This window comes from Lacerta agilis, chromosome 4 (assembly GCF_009819535.1).
Source record: "Lacerta agilis isolate rLacAgi1 chromosome 4, rLacAgi1.pri, whole genome shotgun sequence".
NCBI lineage: Eukaryota > Metazoa > Chordata > Lepidosauria > Squamata > Lacertidae > Lacerta > Lacerta agilis.
Window position 1 is genome coordinate 77327946 of NC_046315.1, and position 21532 is coordinate 77349477.

General features: G+C 40.4%; 2 protein-coding genes across 2 annotated transcripts in view; both read right to left on the reverse strand.

Annotated features, from left to right (window-relative positions):
* Window positions 1-9203: 9203 nt before the first annotated feature.
* Window positions 9204-17696, reverse strand: TEX29 (testis expressed 29). Its single transcript, XM_033146395.1, is given in 6 exon segments — window positions 9204-9479; window positions 11457-11526; window positions 13369-13479; window positions 15932-16080; window positions 16082-16127; window positions 17507-17696. Coding segments are annotated over 6 exon segments (663 nt in total). The 3' UTR covers window positions 9204-9382.
* Window positions 17697-18274: 578 nt separating this feature from the next.
* Window positions 18275-21532, reverse strand: part of ARHGEF7 (Rho guanine nucleotide exchange factor 7) — a 78584-nt gene continuing 75326 nt past the window's right edge. Inside the window, 4 exon segments of the mRNA XM_033147762.1 lie at window positions 18275-19178; window positions 19180-19190; window positions 20578-20632; window positions 21382-21481. Of these exon segments, the coding sequence (XP_033003653.1) occupies window positions 19070-19178; window positions 19180-19190; window positions 20578-20632; window positions 21382-21481 (275 nt within the window). The 3' untranslated portion in view covers window positions 18275-19069.

Consider the following 21532-nt stretch of genomic DNA (forward strand, 5'->3'; position numbering starts at 1 on the left):
TGTCTTATTTTAAGTACAATCCCAGCATTCAACTGCATTTTGTTTTATAGTTGCTTGGTTGTTTAATAATAAAGTGACATACCTCAAGATTTCATTCAGCCTTCAATGAGTTATACTCAGTGCTTTTTTTCCAGGGGGAAAAAGATGCTGGAACACACTTCCTTCAGAAGACCCACCTCAGTGTCCAAAGAGATCCTCTTCTCCTATCCAGCCAGAGGCTTGTTGAGGCTGCTCAGCTGAGGTGATGGGAGCCTTCCACAACTCAGCCAAGCAGCTTAACGAGCCCCCACTGCACCTGTCTGGCTCATGTGAGCTGAAACAGCTGGGGCCTTGCTCAGCTGAGGTGTGGCTTTCCCACAGTCACCTGTTAGCTGGGAGGTTGAAGAGCCTGAGCAAAGCCCTGCTGTGCCTCTGGCTCGTGAGGAGACCCTCTCCAGAGCCCTTGGACGATGTCCCCTTTGGCCTCCAGGGTGGGTCTCCTCATGAGCTCGGAGCGCAGTGGGGCTTTGCTGAGGACTGGTCAGATCCAGCACGCTCTTATTATGTTCTTAGGTTTAGTTCTCACTTAATTCTTTGTGCTCCGGTCGCTATGTAAAAGGTGGTCTTGATGCAACCGCTTGCTCTGCAAAAAGCAAATCTATAGGGTGACATCTAGTACAATGGTAACTCGGTTTATGAACCTAATCCGTTCTGGAAGTCCGTTCTTAAACCGAAACCATTCTTAAACCAAGATGCGCTTTCCCTAATGAGGCCTGCCCTTCCACCATTCAGATTTCATTCTTAGACCGAGGTAAAATTCACAAACCGGGACACTATTTCTGGTTTTGTGAAGTTTGTAAACCGAATAGTTCATAAACAGGGCTGTTCTTAAACCGAGGTATTAGTACACCCATTGAAAGCAATGGATGTGTTCTGACTATCTCCCTTTTCACACATGCACACAGCATTTTTGTGGAACTGGGGTTATGCTGGTCTTCAGGAACAAGAAATACAAAGCAATGGCTTTATTAAGCCCACTTGTTTGTTTGTTTGTTTGTTTGTTTGTTTGTTTGTTTGCAACATTTTTAATAGAAAAATAAAAAATGGTGTTGCAGAAGAATTAAAGTTTTGCCTTTATACAAACACTATTCTAGGTGTGGCACCATTTTTCATGCTAAGAAAAAGTGACTTCTCTATTCCAAAAGAAAGAGAGGAAGTATGCAAGAGAGATTCAGAACTGGAAGCAGGTAAGAGGGGATTGAAAGCAACATAAAGTAACTGGTGGCACCCTTTGCATTCTCCTCAGTATAGTGCATTAAGCACATTATGTATCAAAATATTAAGAAGGGCTTCTTCTTTTTTTAAGTCCACTGTTATTGAACTTGAAACCTTTAATGGTGAGCAAAGCAGTGTTTTTCTTTAATATAATTTTACTATTGATTTCTTCATTCATTCAATCTGAATGATTCTGACAGTTTTTTGAAAAGATACATTACCTTGATGAAAGATGCAATATTTCGCATCCAAGGAAGCAAAGGCTGATAGCCTTGCCTCCTGTGCCGTGGAACTGAATACTAAACTGCAGCTTCATAGCATCAGCAAATGGGGCAATGCATTAAGTTTGCCTTCTTTCATGATGCACTATTGTAATGTATATATTAAAATGCAGAAATTAACCAAGGTGGGACTATGTCTTCATCTTCTATTCATCTTGGTCCTCTCTAGAATAGCAGAACGCTATTTTCTTTGGCCATGATTTATGCAAGTTGGTTGGGGTCCCTGACTCACAGCCCGGCATGGAGGCGGGGAGCGGAGCGGAGCAAGATTGTCCCACTTTGGTGCGGCTGTGCTGCCGAGGGAGGGGGCCGTATGGTGACATCAGCACAGGTGGGGGCGGGGGGGGGGGTTCCCCATGGCAGTCAATTGGGTGGGACCCCCAAAGCAGACCAGAGAGAAGAGTGCTATTTAAATAGGCCTGCCCCCAGTTTGCCCACCCAGTCTGTCAAAGAAGGTTGTTTTAGTTTTGTTTTGATTATTGAGAAAGCATCTACAGAAGTTTTGTGAACAACCGATGAGGGATTTCTTTTTCAATGTCTTCATGGCCCCACTGTATAAAAATTCAATGGGGAGGACCTATAAGGCAATATGGTAAAACAGAACTACCTGGTGTTACAGGTTGAGAAGCCTGGACTAAAATCAGATGCTGGAAATTGGTTCATATTACAGTACTTTCTCACTCTGTACTATTATCGTGTTGTCACACCAGTTGATGCTGCAATACACTCGCCCTTTTCATGCATTGAAAAGAATGCATGTGAGCAGAGAATGTAAACAGTGTGGCGGGCCTGGCCCACTCATGGGGCAGGGTGAAGCAGCTGCCTAGAAGCAGCAGAGGCCCTTGAGTGGACACCCCCATAGATGCTCCACCAGTCACTCCACGGCTGATGCAAGTACCACTTCTCCCACTAGTGATGAAGGTGGTGGAGCAGGCAGAGCAGAGGGAGCCATGAGGGATGCTACTTCCCACTTCACCTCAAGTGGTGAGACTGGATGCACTGGCTATGAAATGTGGACATACCTTCTCCAGCCCCAGTCTTACTGTGTCAAACAGAAAGGTCAGAAGGTGTTTTCTTGTTTTTAAAGTATGCTCAGCATCAAGTACACTGAGAAGGCTCTTCATGATGAGTGAACCCATCTTTAGGTACTAAGTAGGGTTCACAATTTCAGGGAATCCGACCACATCTTTAGCTATCAAATTTGATTCTACGATAAGAGAGAGTGAGCTGATGTCAGAAAATGGCAGCCAATCTGCTCAGCAGCTTAATGAAGTATGCTTCCTACGGTAGGAGGAGGAAGGCATCATACCGACTGTGTGACTGTCAGTGAAAAACAAGCAAGGATGTAGACAGCATTTCTGGATCAGGGGAAAGTAGGAAAACTTAGACAGAGTGTGTGCGACATCTTGTTCAACAAGGTGGGAAACAAAGGGCAAACATGGAAGGGCCATCTATCCCCTGCTCCTTCCTCCAAACAACCAATCAAAGTGCCAGCCAAAGCGATCTGCAGTTGAATGCTTCGATTTTGCATTGCAAATGTATCCAGTTCTCTTTTGAAGTTTTTCAACCAATGTTTATTCCAGGGAGACTATTCTAGAAGGTTGCATCGCCAACCATTGGAAACGTTCTTTGGATTTCAACTCCATGTTGCTGTCACCGGAGTTTGTACACACAGCATTCTTTGACCTAATTAGATCACTTTCCTATTATCCGTTGCTAATATGTTTACTGAATAGCATCATATCCCCTCTTAGCCTCCTTATTTCTGAGCTAAAAAGGACAAGCTCCTTTTAATCTCTTGTCACAAAATGAATTTGGATGAAATTATCTAAACCAGCAAATATTATTTAGTTCTTTTATCTTCTTCATTGCAGTCTCTCGTTCTCTGGCAGGCATCTAGACCAGCTTTAATTCTTTCCTACTGAACTTGGTTACTAACAATGGACAATACTATTCCAGATGTAACCTCACCAGTGCCTTGTACAAAGGTACCAACATTGCCTAATTAACCCAACTATGTAATCTACCCTCTTTGTATAATCATCACATTATACTTCCCCCCCCCAAGCAGGAGGATGTAATGATGCCTACCCCCGGCTCAGCCTTCCACACACTCAGCAAACAATTGCACATGCAAGTTTATGGATGTAGGTTCCATGCAATGGGCACTGCCTTTTGTAGGGTTTCCAGCTGCACAGAGAGCAGCTACAATATGCATAGGCCAAGAACAGAGACAGCAGGCACAACCCCCAGTTGGTCTGTTGACAATTCTATGATCTCTTCAGTCTGTCCTAGATGCATTTGCTAAAATTCTTATATCGTTGTCCTTACAATAATGATCTGTTACTTGAGCTGTTCAATTCAGTTCTGTATTTCTCCACCTGATGAAGTCACACAATTAGTGTTGACTCCAGATCTTGGGTGGGTCTGTGGTTGGACCCTAAGCAGAACACCTCCATGCCTCCTCGTTCTTTTGACCACACCATCTTGCAACAATTTGTACCTCTGCCCAAAGGGCAAGGCAAGTGGAGACCTTCTCTTTGCATTGCTCCTAAATTGAGAGAGTGCCATTGAACAGGGAGCAACAGTGAGGAAGAAGAAGGATGTGTCGGGGGGATCAGCAGTGATAACCTCTGCTAGGCTGAAGGCTTGAGCCCTATGATGCCAACCATTGATGCCCAGCCTGCATCTGGTTCACACAGTGTAATTTTTAAATCCCCCAGTCATGTTAGCAATGCCGCCCAACTTTGTATTTATTTGCAAATGCCATAACCGTTCCACCTCCTGCTGTTCGATTGTCCAGATTTCTGCACAAACTTTCTTACTGAGATAATTACATGATTCTGTCTAGGCCAGCAAAGTATGAATTTCTGTGAAACTCTTATTCAAATGTTCTAGTTTAATAAAACTGCATGGATCGATACAGTCATTCTGTGTCGAGCTTTTATCAAACCTTCTTAAAGCTACCTATTTGAAGAAAGAAAGAAAGAAAATACTACTTTTTCCATAAAATTTAATCTAAGTTGTGTCCATACAAAGGAAGAAAAACACCCTCAGCATTAAGGTAGAAATTAACCTAATCTAAATTATTGGATAAGAACAGCATGCCACGGGATCTAATTCTTGTGCAATTCATATACTGATGATAGGTTTTACTGGACCAAGTGAATATATTTAAAATATTGAACATTAAGACCAAAGTTCAGCCAAGTTGACAGCTGAGTAACCATTTTTTAAATGAAATTCATTATTGTTACCCTGGCTAGTCTTAAACTGCAGGACAAGGAAACAGAAGCTCCCCTACAGTCAAGCTACACCGAACATTAACCCTTCAATCATCTTTTAACTTGACCACTTCCACATTCTAGGATGACAGGAGAGTGACTTGACTAATATAGTGCAAAACAGCAGGATTTAGCTGGATGTTGCAGCTGATCAGGAAGTTATGGGATGGTAGTGTAAAAGGCCTGTTCCACATAAATCTCCATGTATTAACACAGGATGGTATTTTTCAAATGAAAAGGAAAATGCAAATTGCAGGATGCTATCCATTTGAATAGATTCCCCTTCCCTGTTGTTACCCTGTTAAGCTCTGCTGGGACATGGAATAAGCAAACTGTACGAATATGAATACAGTAGGGTGCTTTCTTGGGGATGCTCAGAAATCACTAAATCTGGAATGCTTTTCCTATATCCTTGCAGAACTTGCAGATTACTGAGTGTGGTGAAGTCATTATTTTTCTCTTAGCCAGGTTGTCTGGTTTTTCCTCTTTGAAAGCACAGTATTCGGGCCCAACTGAATTGAACTGCAATTGCTGCGTGCTTTGCAAAATCTGGTGCAGAACAATTTACACTGGCCAGAGTTGCAAAGCAATTTCAGAATGTTCATGTTCAAGATTTCCCTGCCCTGTATAAGCTTTGTAAATTGGTTTTCTCCCCTTCAGAGATGTTTGGCATGCTGGGTTTTGCAGGTCTGTCTTCCTGCCACACATTCTACACCTGGACGGTTCTATAATTGATAACATAATTATCAGCAGAGTCATATTACTTCACCTGGAACATTCTCAACCATTTATCACAATGTTGATCTTTATTTTAAACATAAAAAAAATCGGGCGATCGTTTATGTCTCCCGTGCTCTTTGTATTTATTCAAGAATATTTAACAGGAGACAAAAGGTGACTTATTCATTATTCATCCCGAACAAGGCAAGTATGGCAATTTGAAAAGCCTGACATTTGAGCTTTTTGCCAACACTAGCAAAATTATATCCTTCCCATTGTAAATCAATGAAGTAGAATCATTGTGCACAAAAGAATTAAATTGCCTTGTCACTTTAATAAGGCCACCTTATATACATCCTTCAGCCAGTGCCATTGAGCAAAGAAGGAGTGCTTCCTTTGCCTCAGCTGCCTTAGATCTCAGTAGGCTTTCCAATTAAACGAACATCCTCTTAGTCTTTTGCAGCACTCTGGGCAAAGAGGGGGAATGAAGTTAGGATGGCATTGGCACGAACCTTCTATCAATGGCACATACCTATCAACGTGAATTAACACTCACCTTTCCTCCCTAATTTTTTTTTGTGGGGGGGGGGGTGGGCAAACTTTTAACTGGTTTACCCATTATCAAAATGTGAGAGAAGCACTCAAAAAAGATCCATTGAAGACTTTGCCCTCTGGAATACAAAATATTAGTATCCTGGACAGACATTGTGAGTACCACCAAGACATCGTGTCCAATCAAGCTGAATACAAGTGGCACGAGAAAGAATGGGCATAATTTTCTGTATTGTTAACCTACGAGTCTGTTATTATAATCAGAACTGGGTCCGTCCCCCCCTTTTGCTAGTCTAACCCCTTCAGCACTTCTCTCCCTAGAACGTTAACCTTTGACGTTGCTATTTTAGTTCTCTGAGACAAACAGCGATTTGATGATTCAGAATCAATGTCCTCCTCATCCATTGAATCCACTGCACACTGACATTCATGGAGCAAAAATGTATACTCAAACTACGTTTGAGTAAGAGAAGGAAATGGGAGGGAGAGAATACTGCCATTAATCTCTCTCCAGGGGCAGTCTTTTAATAGAATCTTCATATTTCAAAACATCTGCAAACTGCTGCAACCTCAAATTTATGTGGGGCATCAATATTTGGCATTGTTTTGATAGTTGTTCTGAAATATAGATAATGAGATGGTTAAGAGGGGTGGGAAGGAGGGAGAAAAAATAAGACCATGGCAAGGAGCCTTGAATAGTCTCAATGCCGCCAACATTTCAAGTTTTTGTCAGGAAATGTTAATGCCAAATGACCTTTTTTTCTGAAGGGCGTTTTGAGGAGACCAGGCGAAAAGATCATTTCTGTAATATGGTTACCATAGTGATCAGCCCTTTTTAAAAGGCTGGAGGGGGGTGGGAGAATGGATGTACATTTGCAATCAACTAGTGACTATAACAACAAATGGGCTTGATAAAGCAACACTTTGAATTTAATTCCAAGCAACAAGGATAGCGGGGAAGAAAAGAAGCTATTCAAGGAGGTGGACAAAAGGGACCTTTGGTAACATTTATGATGAACTGGGAAGCATTTTGCTTGAAAAGGATATACTTGAATATAATAGCAGCCAGGTTTCTCTTCCCAAGCTACGATTTCACCATATGTACTGGAATAATGAAACGTGTGATGCAGTGATTCTCAAACTGTGGGGGTTGGGGCGACAGACCCACACCATACATTTAAAGGGCAGGACTTCCCCCAAAGAATCCTGGGAACTGTAGTGTTTACCCTCACAGATATACAATTCCCAGGATCCTTCACAAACCACGGTTACCAGGATACTTTGGGGGAAGCGACGTGCATTGAATGTGCTTTACATGTATGGTGTGGTGGAATCTAGTGTGTCAAGAAACACTAGTGTGCTAAGAGATGAGCAGATATATGAACATAGGACCATTGCTCCATCTACCTCAGTACTGTCTACAGCAGCCTTTCTCACCCATGGATTCCCAGATGTTTTCGGACTACCACTAGCATAATCCCTGACTGCTGCCCCTGCAGTATGTTAAGTGGAAAAAACAAGTCCCCATTGATTCTAAAATAAAACATCATGTGTATACACCCTTTGGGAAAGATTTTGAACCAAGCTTTTTTTTCGTTTTTCCTTTTTTTTTTTTTTTTTTTTTACAAAATTTTATTTTGTGTGTGAGAGCACCATGCACACACCTCCCCTTCCAACATAACTCCATAACAGCCTCTTAGGATTTGGGGTTTTTTTCTTTTCTTTTTAAAGGCATGTTGCGGCTATTCTAAAGCAAGAACAGTAAGATTTTAAAAAGGTCACAGTTGGGACTTATTTAATAAGACCCCATTTTTTCAGGAGTCAGTGCTGGGCAGGCTCTTGGTAAGCAATGAAGTCATCATGGCCAAATTAAATCCATGTTTGGTGTCCACTTCTGTCTTGCCATTTTACAATTCAGTGAGAGCTAAACAGAACCAAATGACTTGCTTTAGAATCAATCAAATCCACAGAGAGAGTGCAATTCTTCTTCTGACATGTCCACTTCCAGTACTAACCCTTTTGTCTTAATCAGTACTTTGAGTGCTATCTGCTGGAAAGATAATTGATTGATTGATTCATAAAAATATATCAAGGTAGTACTGTATATAGCATTTAAGAATAAAGTAAGCAATAAGCATCCATTAAAACATAATCAAAACATGTCGGTTTTGCTTCTCTCTGTTTCTCTTTTTTCCATCTTCAATTCAGTTCTCTGCATTTAGGCTAAATGGGAAATGGGAAAATGGAATGATTATGTTTTTGAATACGTACAGTCTGAAATATTTGCACAGATAGCGGCAGAGGATAGTTGGGAAAATAAATGCCAAAGAATTACAAATAAATGGGCAATTTACAGGAATTGGATAGAAAGGGGTGAAGCCAACCCAAACATACAAGCTCGAATGAACAGACTGTGTACATGGATAAAGATCTGAAGAACGAAGGTCTGTCCAGAGGAGAGGGTGGGAGGGGAGGGGGAGGGGGGGAAAGTCTCCTAAAAGCTTGGTTGCTTACTCAGGTCTATTGGAGATGTTTGAGAGTGTTACCTTGTTTAGTGGCTGTTTCAAATGACGCATTCGAAATGTATTAATTGTATTCTGAACTTTGTGCATATCTTATTGTACGATGATTCTTTTTTCTGTAAATCAGCTGCAGATTTTTGTTAAGTGGTATTTATATCTTCTGAATAAATAGTTCATTTAAAAAAGAAGAAGAAGAAAAAGAAGAAGAAAAAAGAAAAAAAAGTTCTCTGCATTTGTGATTTAAAAAAAAACAACTCATGAAATGTCTTTTAAAAATTTGGTCCAAATTTTTCCTAACACATTTTTGTATGTGATTCTGACTAATGGACACATTTTTGCCAGCAATTTCTCCTATTAGGCATTTCTGAATGTTATGTTCACTAATATGTTCCTTTTTATGCTTGCACAGTTTCTCCTAATGCATGCCTTCAAAAAAAATTGGTTGGTTTGAGAACTGCAAGGCAAAATTTGAAAAAAAGTGTGAATTTCAGAAGATGGCTGCATTTCAGTTCTCTTGCTGTTTAGAAAAGTGAAGATTTGATTCATTCCATTTTAAATATGAATGTGAATCAGATTTTGCCCCCATCCCTAACAGGGATAGAAGCTGAGCTGGGATCTTAAGTACATTTTTGCTTCTATGTACATGTCTGAATACCATCTTGGACTGCCCTGATGATCACTACTGAATCAGATAATGAGAAAGCATTCCGTAATTGCTTCCATAGGGCAACACACACACAAAAACCACTTACTTTTCACATACCTGGAGCTAATCTTCATCAGACTCTGAAGAACTGTCACTTCCATCTGATGAACTTTTCACTTCTTCCTCTAAAGATGACTTTCTCTTTTTACCTGCGCAACAACTGTTTTGAAATTTTATTTGCTGTTAATAATAACCAGGGTGGATTTGATTTGAATAAAATTGATTTAAATCACATCAGTAAGAATTGATTTAAATCATTTTTTTTACAGAAAGACTCATTCTTGCTGGTATAATCTATAATTTACAACCAGATGAAGGTTTCATTTTTGGAATAATAAATTTTCAGAGTAGATTTTACGATTATATCAAAAATTACGTGTTTGGTTATACTATTAGAAGATAGGCAGGTAATTATGAAATTATTGTGAGGTTTAATAAGTTAATTGTTTATATCTGGACAACTTTTCTGCTGTACTTTATTGGAAGGAGAAAAAGAATCATTTCCTTAATAACAATTTAACTAAAACAATAACATTATAGCATATGCATCCATGTTTGTTAACTGATGTGGTTAAACAATAAAAAGAAAAACTTAGACTGAGTTTTAGGCACACATGGAAAACTTAAAACAAATCCTTATTTCCTTTGGACTATAATGTAACTTAGATAGAAAACTATCCTTAGAAAGATTTTTCCTCCAAAAGCAGTTTATTTTTAAAATCCAATTTAAATTTAAATTTTTAAAAAATCTGTTTTAAATTTTAAAAAATCCAGTTTTTTTAATAATTGATTTTTATCCACCCTGATAACAATAATTTATCGTTGATTTTTATCCACCCTGATAACCATAATAATAGTACAAATTAAGGTGGATTAAGGCGGACTTTATGTTAAACCAGTGGTTTTCAAACAGTTTCAGGAATTCCTGGATTTTCTCAAAAGCTCCTAAGCAGCTCCTCAGCTTGAAGATCAGTAATACTAGAAGAGGCAGTTTTAGGGTGTGACCATACTGAGCACTGCGCAGCAGAGGGTGCCACAACAATTCTGTAGAACAGAGCAAATGAGGTGGGGTTTGTGTGCCAAAATTTAGCATCGCCCAGGGCACCACCGAAATTTGAGAGCCCAAAGTCCACCACTGATACAGGCCAAGCTTCCCCAAAGATTAAAATTTAAAAACTCATTCTCTATCACTGATCTCACCCTGCAATGTACAGTCCCAAAATAATATTGGGTTCATGTGCTTTTATGTCAGGGGTGTTCCAATGTTTTGCCCTCCAGCTGTTTTGGAGTACAACTCCCATCAGCCCTAGTCCACATGGCCTATGTAGGTGTGAGGGGAACTGTAGTTCACATCATTCAGAAGCCCACAGGTTACCCACACTTTGCTATCTGAGAAACCATACCACGGGAAACCTTACTTACAGGTGCTTTTCGATGGAATGGGACCCTGATCTTACCCTTTTGATGAAAACACACACATAAACCAAAGAAAATTGCTTTGCTTGTCCCAGTGCAGCATGTTGATGAATTTAGGAACCTAAAGCTTAAGATTCTAAATTTAGAATTCTGTATCTTGGTGTGATGCATTTCCTGTAAAGGGAAAATTTAATGTCTACCGTTTTATTATGTTTTCATGTATGTTGGAAGCTGCCAAGAGTGGCTGGGGCAACCCAGTCAGATAGACAGGGTGCAAATAATAAAAGTATTATTATTATTATTATTATTATTATTATTATTATTATTATTACCCACTCTTCACATAGACCACCAAACAAGAAAGCCCCCTCTTCCAGATGCGACCAGTTTAAAGTATTACAAATGATCTAAACTTTCTCACAAAGAAAATAAATTCATTTTATAGGCTCTAGAATGAACTATCCCATTTGTTTGTTTGTTGACTGACTGACTGAGACTAAACAAACAAACAAACAAACAGTCAGTCAGTCAGTCCAAAACCTATACCCCTCAGCCACACATCTCTCAGTCTCCTCCTTTTTGTGGCCCTCATACCTTCTTTCATGAATCCTTTTCTAAACTATAACATTAGCAACGTTTTTGGGGGGCTTAATCCTGGAATATTTTAAGTACTCATGGAGTTACATTTAGCTAATCAAGTTTATATAAAGCATCAACTTACCTACACAGCACAAATATACAGAAGGCCACCATGACGATCACTATTAAGCAAATAAATGCTTTCATGTATTCTAAAAATAAAAATGCAACTTTCTTCAAATTTCTGACAGGGTGAAGTGTTAATTTTGAATTTATATATCTTCTTTATAAAGGACAGCTTTGCTACAAGCATGCAACGGAGAGTTATGTGGTCACTACAAGCACTGCAGTTGCCTACCTTACCTTGTGGTCTGTGCCACTGCTTAAAACAGACCTCAGAGAGTCATCCTGTTCTGCCTAATCCTATAGATAAACTTCCCTCAAAGCAATTGAAACCATCTTCTGAACTGAAAGGTACAGTTTGACATCATCAGACTTTTCCTGTTTGGCACAGTCTTCACTTTAAGAGGAGAGATGGTTCTCTCATTATTATTATTTTAAACAGGGCCACATTAACCAGGGATTCCCCCCCCCTCCCAAAACATGCGCACATACCTGTTCAGGTTCGTCTAAACGATGAAAGGACTGCAATCATGACTGTTAAAGTCCATGGCCAGCCATTATCCTTTATTTGAAGGAGTCAGCTCTTTGAAGAGTTGACATTCTACTTCTATTTAATTTATAGTATTATTTCTAAATCGTAATTTGCACATATAGATTGGCGTATGTAAATTTTATGCAGATCTGTGTCCTCTGCTTTGATGATATGGTCATCCTACCAGCAGTGCTGGCCAGCTGAGTTGGGGAGCTGCTGTGGCCAAGGCCCATTTAAGCAGCTAAAAACCAAGCAGGTTGGCTCAGACCCTGCCAAGGCCCGCCATGTAGAAGCAGCACTCGCCACTTCCGACCTCGTGGAGACCCACAACCAATGGGGATGGTAGCCCTGAATCCCAACAGAGCCTCAACAGGTTTAATCATCTGAGGTCAGATGGGCCCAGCCAGGTTGGAGGCAATCCACCTGCCTCTGAACTAGCTCTGTGCCTCAGAGTCCCATGTTGTGACTGTGCATAGGATTATTTGGTATTCTCCTAGGTGCCTGGTGCGGTGCGGCGTTTGATTGGGCAGAGACGTCCCCACGCCGCGCTGAGGTAAACCAGGCATGGCGTTTGATTGGTAGAGCTGCCGCTCGGCCCTCTTCCTCCTGTCACCATCACTGGGAGTCTCGGCTTCGCAGCGGGTTCTTAAATGGCCGGGCGGGCCAGATTTAGAAACTCTGGCAGGCCTGATCCGGCCCGGGGAAATGTAGTTTGCTGACCCCTGCTGTAAACCTTGAATACACTACAAGGCTCCTGTTAAGGACTTGAAGGAACAACTGGGACATTTTGTCTTTCCTCCAGTCGCAACTGCATGGTGCCATGTCTGAGTTTGGTAGCGATATAAAACCCTCCACAGTACAGTCAAGCTGGTGGATGCAATACTACTATCCATATATATACATACATAGTATATCATTACTAAATGGAAGAAAAGAGCTCTCCTGCCAGAGAGCAGAAACTAGGACTGAGCATGCTCAGTGGCCCTCAGGAGCCATGGGGTGTGATAGTGTCCATTGGAGAGGGGGAAGGAAAAACGGGGTAGGTTGATAGGAGTTGCCTTGCTTAATCCATGGGATCTTATAGGATTCTTGAAATAAGGACTTGGGTGTAGAAGTGCACAGCATGAGTTTTAAGAAAAGCTCTTCTCCTTGTGCTATATACAATGAGGCTTCAGGAGGGAAGAAAGGGGAAAAGATAAGTTTCCTCTTTCCTAATCTCCAGAACCCTCCTGCCCAGGAAAACTGCTTTCTAGAAGCAGCCACAGAAGGATAATAATAATAATAATAATAATAATAATAATAATAATAATAATAATAATAATGATCTTACTTGAAGGGGAATTTGCTTTAAAGGTTGGCAACTGGGCTTGAGTTTGGGCTACAAATTATAGTTACTTACGTGGTACAGCTTTCTTATAGCACGTTTCTTTGTGGAAACAGCACCCCAGCTCTGAACACTCAATTCTTGATACATTTTCACGGCATATTTCATAAAAGGGGAATTCACATACTTCAAAAAAGAGAAACACCCAAAGGCCCAAAATGAATTGCAAGCACGATCTTTTAAACAGATCTATTCAAATAAGTTAAGAGTTTTGCTCTGCTGCTCTGTTTGTTTTAAATAGATTACAAGCTGCATTCAGTAGCCTTAATCCTAAAACCTTATATCCAAAGACTTTTTGCACATATGTGGATCTGTCATGTTCCCATATGACTGATTTGGGACAAACCTCTCACAAAATTTCTGTGTCAGGTGGAATGCCAACAGCAGACAGATATTGTAAGACACTTCTGCACACAGATTTCCATGCTGAAGTTAACGCAGCAGGTCAAAGTAAATGGGAAATGAGTCACTTGAGCTGTGGGACAGGATGAAGCCCCAAAAGACTAGATTCCAGCCATACCCCTTCCTCTCAGTAGTTCTTCAAGTCAGAAGTTTTTTTTCTGTACTCCTGCATCTCCTGACCCATGTTTTGCACTGACACTTCCTTCGTGGTTCTACTTAATGACCTTTGCCAAGTAGACATTGGAGACTGTAACTCAGCAGCCTCTCAACAGATATGGATACTATGAATCAGTGTCATTCTGGACTGACTGTTCAGGATAGAAACTCTGGTACACTTTCATTGCTACCTAGTGTGCCCCACAGAAGGCAGTGCTTGTGGGACCATTACTCTGCCTGCATCCTGCGCCTATTTGCAGTACCATTATTTTGGAATACAGGAAGCTGAGCTATAGACAGGGAGCCAGATCACTGACCCACCAAGCTCAGTTTTGTTGACAATGAGTGGTAGCTGCTCTCTGGGGTATCGGGCAAGGGTCCTTCCCTGTCCTACCTGAACATGCCAGGAATTGGATCAAAGATCTTCTGCATGAGAAGCAAATGCTCAACCGCTGAGCTATGGTGGCTCTTCCCCATCCTCTCTATGCGAGAGCCCTTCACATATTTGACGATGGCTACCATATTGCCTCTTTTCCAGGATAAAGATACTCCTTCAAACATTCCTCATCAGACTTGGTTTCCTAGCCCCTTTAGGGCTGGGCAATATCTGGTTTTCAACATTGTGATGTATCACCAGCTAAATACTGATATATGTCTGACTCTGGTATGTATCACAGCTGCTTCTTCCTCCCTGCCCAGCCCTACGAAGCCCCCATACCACTCCAGCTCACATGAGCTAGAGCAGTGTTTTTCAACCTTTTTTGGGCAAAGGCACACTTGTTTCATGAAAAAAATCACGAGGCACACCACCATTAGAAAATGTTAAAAAATTTAACTCTGTGCCTATATTGACTATATATAAAGTAATTTTCCCACGGCACACCAGGCAACATCTCGCGGCACACCAGTGTGCCGCGGAACAGTGGTTGAAAAACACTGAGCTAGAGGAGCATTGGGGCTTTATTCAATTGCTCAGCTGGGGGACAGGAGGTTTCCTTAAAGGTGCAATCAAGCAGGCAGATGGAGCCCATCTGCAGGTAATTTGAGCTGGCTTGATTTAACACCACCTCAAATTGTCTGAAACTGGTATCATGATCTGAACGCCATACCAGTTTCCGACGATTTATCAATATATAGCCCAGCTCTATTGCCCTCCTAAACCATGGTGCCCAAAACTGCCCCTTATACTGCTTAATATTTCTCCTATGTTGCTTAATGATGAAACCACTGAGTAGGAGGTCCCTCATGTACACCTTTTCAGCAAATACAGGTGAAGCCATACATGTGCTTAATAGGTGTCTGTACTCCTCAGGTGTGCTGTAAACATCTGCCTACACAATTTAGTTATACGTATCTGTGCACATATATAAATTTTTATTTAAAAATACGTTCAAGGATGCCAGTTTCAACAGCCCCTTTGCTCTTGTATGTGTCCACTTGCATGCACTCTTCCCATTTTTAACAGATTTATATGTAGTTGCCACCAGAGGGAGCTCCCCAGCAGATAATATAACACATGCACAACATTTGCCAGAAGCCTCAGTTGGAAAGAATGATTGAAAACTTTTCCTGAAATAATTGAATCATCATTGTTTCAGCCAGGAACAGCACAGCCAGCAGCAAAATTAGTGCACAAATGTTGTAAAAGATGTTTTTTTTAGCATGATGCCCCACACCCCATTTGCTTGAAAACATAGATTTTACTTATTCCATTAAGGACTTCCAGCAGCGAGGCATAGCTAAATAGCTTTCAAACACAGAGCTAAGGAAGCAGCTTGTGTTAGTGTAGTAAATATTGTTTTATTATGAGCAACAGGTTAAATACAACTCTGTACTATTAAAACAGAGGAAAAACCAAGGTATCCGGAACATTTCCTGTGTAACTTACCGGTAATTTGTTCTGTACCCCAACATGAATATAGTGCAAAGTTAACTTGACCATCTCTTGCAAAATGTCATCTTAGTATAGGGTACTTTAATCAGTTCATGGCAGCAAGGCAGTAGTTTGCTAACTTCTTACCTGCAAACCCATAACGGAGGAAATTTGTATTTCGTTTTTCCAGCCGATGAGGCAAGGGTGGAGATTGTATTGCCCTGTCCAATTTCAGAGGCGACTGAACACACAAGCCAGGAGGAGACCACAATGTTAGGCAATACATTAAGAAAAAGCCTTGGATTCTGCCCAAGTTCTTCCAGGTCTTTCATTAATGGGCTCAATTATACTGATCCGCAATATTTTTTTTAATGCAGTCATGTAAACAAAACAAAAAAACACACGGTTACATTCTTGTGGATTTGCCAACAGCATTGATTCGCAAGTTCTTTCAGGAAAAAATACAAAAGAAATTGGTGAAGTGCTACTATTTCCATACATTTAGCAGGTGATCTAGCTAGTGTGGAAACCTGCCTTGACCCCTCTCTGATGCTTGCTTTCCACCAAGTCTGCCAAATGATCTCCCCGCTGTCATGGGGAACAGCTAAAGGATGCTGCAAGTTGTGACATCACAGTTGACTGTGTGTTGTCATTAAACTGGTTGCCTAGGGTACTGAAGGTTGAGAGGATAGGGGTATGGAAGTAAAAAATGCAACACAAAGCCCGAGCAAGGGAAGGAGAAGGTGAGGTTTGTAGCTTTCCCCCAAAATGCCCATGGCTTGGAGAAGTTATCTCTTGCTTCTAGCTGAGGAGGCTGTACCACATTGTCCATACAGGGTGTACTGCTAAGTCAACAGGAATTGAGCAGACTCTGAAGCCTAAGGCTAAAGTGCCAGGCAAATACATATTTGTTCTCCAAAACTGATACCATTTTTAGCCCGTCTTGATGCTCCTCTTTTAATGGGTGGAGAAGTAATTTTTTTGTTTATTTTGGGGGCATTTTTATATTTCAATTCCTTGCAAGTCACTTTTCCTTGCAAAAAGATGGGGGGGGGAAATCATAAATAAAAATAATGCACCATATCTCAAAAGTGTCAAAAGGTAAGCCTGGGGAAAGCTGTTGAAAGTTTCAATTGTAAGCTCCTGAAGGCAAGGGACTGTCCTTTACGCTCCTGCACATTTGCGCTAACATATACTGTGCGGCAATGCAATGCCAAACAGGGTTAGTCCCAGGATTGGGATTAGTTCCTATTTCACAAATTCACAACACAACTTATTTACTCCCACTCCTAAAATTATGTGTGTATGAAGCCAGTTCATAAAATAAGCAGCCACATAAGCCTTTTATCATCACAATAAACATTTATTTTCAACGGAAGTATGGCTGCCCATTTCTGGTTGCTGACAGCGAGAAACAATAAACAGCTGGGTCTTATTGCTTCGTGGGTGGGGAATGTGGATTGACTGTTTGATGCAAGAATCAACCATACAGCATACAGTATCAGAGACATGTCATCTTTTAGGGGCGACATTACAAGAAACACAAGAGCTACCTCTTTAGACGGCTCCCCTATGTTGGGTTCTCTCCTCCTGTAACATGCAGTAAAAGCAATCCTGACTTCTGATCTCATCACAAGTGTTCCCCCCCTACTCCAAATCACCAGCTGAGGGGCAGGTAAAGTAACATATGTGATGCCATTAAGAGTCAGGCGAAAGCTTTACTACACAATAAGGCAGGGGAAGAGCTCAGAACAAGGGTGCGTTCTGCTGCAGGATCCTGCCTCGGCTCAGCAGTAAGACTGATATTTAACACCACCGGGATTTGAACTGATTCACTGACTTCAGGAGCCAAATCCCTTAGTTCTTTGTCTTCAAGAAATGTTACGCAACCTTCAGTCTGACGCACTGACATGGTACATGATCAATGGTAATTTAAAATGTATATACTTCCAAAACTGCACATCATAGAGTTCCTGATTACCAACACATTGCAGAGTCCCAGGCTGCAACCCAAAATGTCACAGTGCCATGTTTCACTGTAACAGCCTTTTTATATGGACAGAGAAAACTAAGAGACTTATTTTCATAAAGCACTGGTTGTTGTTTTTCCTCATTCCTTTTTTTATTTATTATTTGTATAAAGGGAATGGAGGTTATGTGGACTGTAATTTCATTTGATCTTACAGGATGGGAGGGATTGATTTCTGCACAGTAGTGGAAGATCAAATGTCAGTTCTGAGGTTTGAGTTTTGCAAATGCTTTACATGCATACATTAACCTAAACTTGCTACGATCATGATAAAAATAAATAATACTTTTTTTTCCATCCCAAAACAAAACAAAAAACCCTACACACACTTGATTGGGACTTTTTGTTTTGACAGCAGTGCTTGAGTGTTCAATTAAAATACTAGCCAGCTGTATGTTAAAAGTATATGCACAACCATAAAAAACAACGTACTACACAAATCATCTAATAACTAACCATTTAAAAAAAAACAAGAGCAAGTACATCCACCTTTAACTAGTAATTCTGCATATTGGCATGCCAAAAGAAACTTAACTGTCTGTCTTGGATCTTTAAGATGCTAGCTTGAATACAAAATGGTGCCAATTGTCACTGCATTGACAGCTTGGTGTTTTTAAAAAGCATGTTAAAATTGTGTCTGAAGCTTTAAACAGACATAAATAGATTTAATTAAGTTATTAAAACAGGCTGGTGAATACTGGGAAATAGGTCGGGAAATTACAAAAAAAACACACACATTTTGCAACTAACACCTACTATGTCTAGAACAATTTGAAACAATCCATCTCGGAGCAGAATTTTCAGTAAATTTTAGAAGAGCATCAGGCACTGCCATGTCCGTCTGCTGCAATCATTACAGAAAGAAACGATAACACTATATCAGTCCTGATACATTGATCACATATGCATTCAAAATTACAGATAATATTTACAAAGTGTTTTTTGGGGTAGGGTGGCGTCATGGACTGCTTAGCCAGCTGTTGCACTTGCTGCAAAAATGAGGTAATTTAGATGCACACAAGTTCAGGGTCCATGCTATCTACACTTAAGTACAGACAGCTTAAGTGAATGGATTATTATTATTATTATTATTATTATTATTATACATTGTAAGAAATAAAAATCATTTGATCCAGTTAAGTCCTACTTTGTAGTGCTTGTTATGCAACGCTGACTAAATGTCAGAAGACTTCCCAGCTTCATTTGACAACTGGTCTTTCAATAGAAAGAAAAAGAAAAGAACAACAGTAAGTTTGTTATAAATTGGTTTCATCCCAAGATGGATCATTCATACTCTTTAGAACTTTCCGGACAAGTTTTTCCAACTCCTTGCGAGCTCTTTGTTCTTCTTCCAGGGATTTCTTTCTTTTTGTTATCCTAACAAACAAAAGACAAACATATCATGGTAACTTGGTCTGAATGGCTGGAGGATTAGTTTCTCATCAAGATGTTTTATAAGGAGAAGACATGAGGATCTCATGGAGCACTAGTCTGTTGTGGACTCTTGCTCTATAATATTATCCCGAGACCAGAGATATTTTCTACATCAGTAGGCCCAAGCCACAAATGGAAGAAAAGGTATCATATTAGAAGGCGCTCCATTTTAAGTACCGGTACATGAACAATGTTAGGTAAATAGTCATAAAGTATAACGGGGGAACACCACAAAACATTAAAATCATGGCAGTACTCGAAGCTTAACATATCTCCCAAAATAATTATCTTGTTCAAAGTAACCCTGAAATGTAGCAGGAAGTATCTGTCCGTCATCACAAGAATTTCCACTTGCACAACAAGACTTTCCCACCTCTACTACCCTGCGCACCCCCTAAATCTGTTCTAGGGTTTCCCCAAATGCTTCAGAGCAGATCTAGGAAGGGCATGGGCCGTGCACAGGATAGGGGGCGAGGAAACAGGGAAAGCAGAAATCCTTGAGCTGACAGCATGATTACTTAACACTACTGAAAGGTTCATTTTATTCCTTTTAGCCTCTCACCAAGAAATCCTGATATTCAGGGAACATTTCACTTTGGAAACTTGGAACACTGAGACCAAAAGGGGGGAGATGTAAGACTAGCCAAAGTCCTAGACATGTGTCCAGTGTACATTTCCGCATCTGCATTACTTGGGAATCAGCTTTCCGGGGCTCGTATTATAGGCTTTCATTTTCACAAACTGTTTACAATAATACATCTGCTTAAATGCGCAACAGTTAGTAAGCATCAAAAGCAAAGAGAAGACCATGTGTTTATAGCTGATGATGGGGGTAAGGGGAGTTGCGACGCAGCTTCACGTTCCTGTTTCTTGAAGGGCTTATACATTTCCATAGTATGACTCGGCTTTTCACAATTGGTTCACTAGGTATTACATTGCCGTCAGGTCATAGGAGAGCAAAGTGCAAAGGCCTAGTGCCTATATGCCACAAGACATGCCACCAGGAAGAAACCAGCAGTGAAGAAGCAGGGAGCTGCATGGAGTAATGCTGACCCCACATTAGTAACAGTTATAGCAGTAATCAGCAAAGTAAGGAGGATATGTAGATTGTTGGCCCACCTTGACACCTGATAGACCTGATAGACAGGAGGCAGAGCACACGCTTCAGGTACTTCAACCTCGCTCCAGCATCGATGCTATGAAACAGCATTGCTACTGGGCTTACTGATTCTATTGCTAACTCTTTGAAATATTAAATGGCCTAAACCACAGCATACTGTCCCCTCCTAGTCTGTGTTGATAAAGGGTGGGATATATATCTTTTACCAACCTGTCTTAATTCCTGAACTTCATCCTTTAATGCATATACTGTGTCAACAAGACTTCTAAAACAGAAAATTAAGATAGAATACTTTGTAAATATATTACATTAAATATAAAAACCAGATCAAGAACTATCAATACACATTGAAATGAGAAGCCATACAATTTTTAAGGTGGAAAGATAGGGGAAACAAAAATGGCCTGTGTATTCCTCCGCAGTATCTTTTGGTCTTTTCTGGCATATTCTTAATTAGCCTTTCTTGGAATACAGGTTATACACTAGGCCGCATAAAATCACTTGGTTAGGGAGCAATCTGCTATAGCAGATGCTGTTCACCTGCAAATCCCTCTTTGTTTTAATGGGCTTTGAGATGAAGCAACTCTTAACTGTACATTTTTAAAACCGAAACAATAACGTTAACCAGTACCAAAAAAAAAAGGCACCTAGTAGTGATTCTATATATTAGTAAGAGCAGAAATCCCGGAGCACTCAAGAATGCCACCTTACCACAAAACTGATCAATTCCCAGCTGGTACAAGGATGAAGGGAGAAAGATGCAAAGAGAAAAGTTAGAGAACCAAAGATTGTTGGTATTAGTCTTAATGGGCTAGAGAGGAACGACAGTGCACATTTATACGCAAGTCAGCAATGAACTCCAGTAGGATATTCATCTGCTTAAATATAAAGCCAGAGAGTATATAAGGAATAAGTTTCTATGCAGCTCAAGTTATCACACAAAAACTTCCTATGCTCAAGAACGCGGACTGCTTAAAGGCCACCGTTTTGCTAAAAAAAAAAAAAAAATCTTACTTTTCTTCTATCACAGTCTGACCATTACTTTTTGTTTCTTCTACAATAATTTTCTCCTCCTCTGGAAGCAGTACTTGGGGAGCAGATTCTTTACGGGAGCCTAATGCAAAATAATAGAATTAAAAGATAAACATCCAGGCACTATTAAAAG